At 56.7% G+C, this 1,613-nt stretch overlaps 1 protein-coding gene across 1 annotated transcript; it reads right to left on the reverse strand.

The window, feature by feature from the left end:
• CTHT_0009010 (uncharacterized protein) lies at positions 1–1,341 on the reverse strand (the record flags this gene model as incomplete). Its single annotated transcript, XM_006691363.1, has 1 exon — positions 1–1,341. The coding sequence occupies one exon, from the start codon at positions 1,339–1,341 to the stop codon at positions 1–3; it is 1,341 nt and encodes a 446-aa protein (XP_006691426.1).
• Positions 1,342–1,613: the final 272 nt, after the last annotated feature.

Here is a 1,613-nt window from a genome sequence, read left to right on the forward strand (position 1 = left end):
TTAGGAATCTGGGGCTGTCGCGACAGCATACACATTCAATCTGTCCGCTGCACCACACAATTGAAGAGGGTTTCCCTTACAGAGGTAAGCGCATTCCTCCTCTGGGGCCTCTTGACTGGTGTTTGAAAGCTGATCGCCGCAGAAGCATTGACTGCCGTACTCAACACCAAAATAGGGGTACCCGTCACAAAATTCGGCACACTTTTCGACAGTCATGTCATCAGCGCGAAGGACGCGCTCTTCATTCGAGACAAGAAGAGCCCGGGAGGAGACACTATCGGTCCGGCATGACTGATATTGGAAGCTGCCCACGCTGGTGGGGCGATCGGGGTCTACGCGGCAGTCCTTGCTGACATAGACAGTCAAGCGGTTGGCGTCGCCACACACATTGGCATTGTCACCACCGCAGGGCATGGCACACTCAGCCTGATCCACCTCTTCGGCGGTCTCGCGGAGCCTATTTCCGCAGAAGCACTGCGTGCCGTACTCGACGCCGAAGTAGCCGTAGTCTGCACAGTTGGCGGCGCACTTTTCGAGCGTCATATCCTCAGCGTGGAAGACCGGGCCGAGCAGAGAGCGAGAACCGACATTATCAGTGAAGCACCCCAGCCAATTGAAGTTGTCAACTTCATCAGGTGACTCGACAGGAGCCACGAGAGCACCCCATACGTTAATACGACCGCTGGCGCCACAGATCTGGGTGTCGTTGCCGGCACAGGGAAAAGAGCAGTCGGCTTCAGGGGCAGCAAGAGACGGCTCGGGAGCATTGTTACTGCACCAGCATTCCCGGCCGTACTCGACACCAAAGAAAGCGTAGCTGCTGCAATGCTGGGCACATTTCTCGGCCGTCATATCGTCGGCGGCTAGGAGGTTATTGGGCAGCACGCGAGAACCCTCGTCCTTAAAGCAGCCGAGGTAAGGCACTTCGAGGGCGGCTGGAGTGCGTGGCGTCCAGTTGTTGTTGCGGTAGATCTCGATGCGATTACCAGCGCCACAGGTTTGTGTACTGTCTCCAGAGCAGCTGAAGGAGCATTCGCTGTCGGCGACGGAGACGGCTGCTTCTGGGTACGAGTTGCCGCAGTAGCACTCCCGACCGTACTCAAGACCGAAATATTGGTACGAGGAGCAAGATGCCGCACATGCCTCGACCGTCATGGACTCGGAGGATGAAGCGTTCTCTGTAAGCAGCCTCTGTTCATCATGTGCCGAGACGAAGCAGGCCTGCCGCGTGAAGGAGTCTTCGCTTCTCCAAAGGCCCCTGGGCAGTGCCTGGACGGCCATGGCCAGACAAAGGAATGACGTGGCGGCACGAAGGCCGGGCGGTGAGAGGACGGACGACATCATGAATAGTGACGAAGACCACGACGATGTGCCAATGGCTCTGGGTCCCAAGGAGTGGCGCGGCTTTGAAGGACTCAAGTTCTGTAGCAGGAGCAGAATGAACGAATGAAACCAGTGTATGGAGGAGGTGAAACGCAAGCTCCAGTGGATGCTGACTTCTAAAACGAACGAACGACTCAGGACTTGACAGTCAGGAGCCCAGAGCCCATTCATCACCAGTTCGCCGGCTAAATATCAACCGACTGTACTTTCAAGAGAATGTGGCATCGCGA

This window comes from Thermochaetoides thermophila, assembly GCF_000221225.1.
Source record: "Thermochaetoides thermophila DSM 1495 unplaced genomic scaffold scf7180000011812, whole genome shotgun sequence".
In the NCBI taxonomy this organism is placed as follows: Eukaryota; Fungi; Ascomycota; class Sordariomycetes; order Sordariales; family Chaetomiaceae; genus Thermochaetoides; species Thermochaetoides thermophila.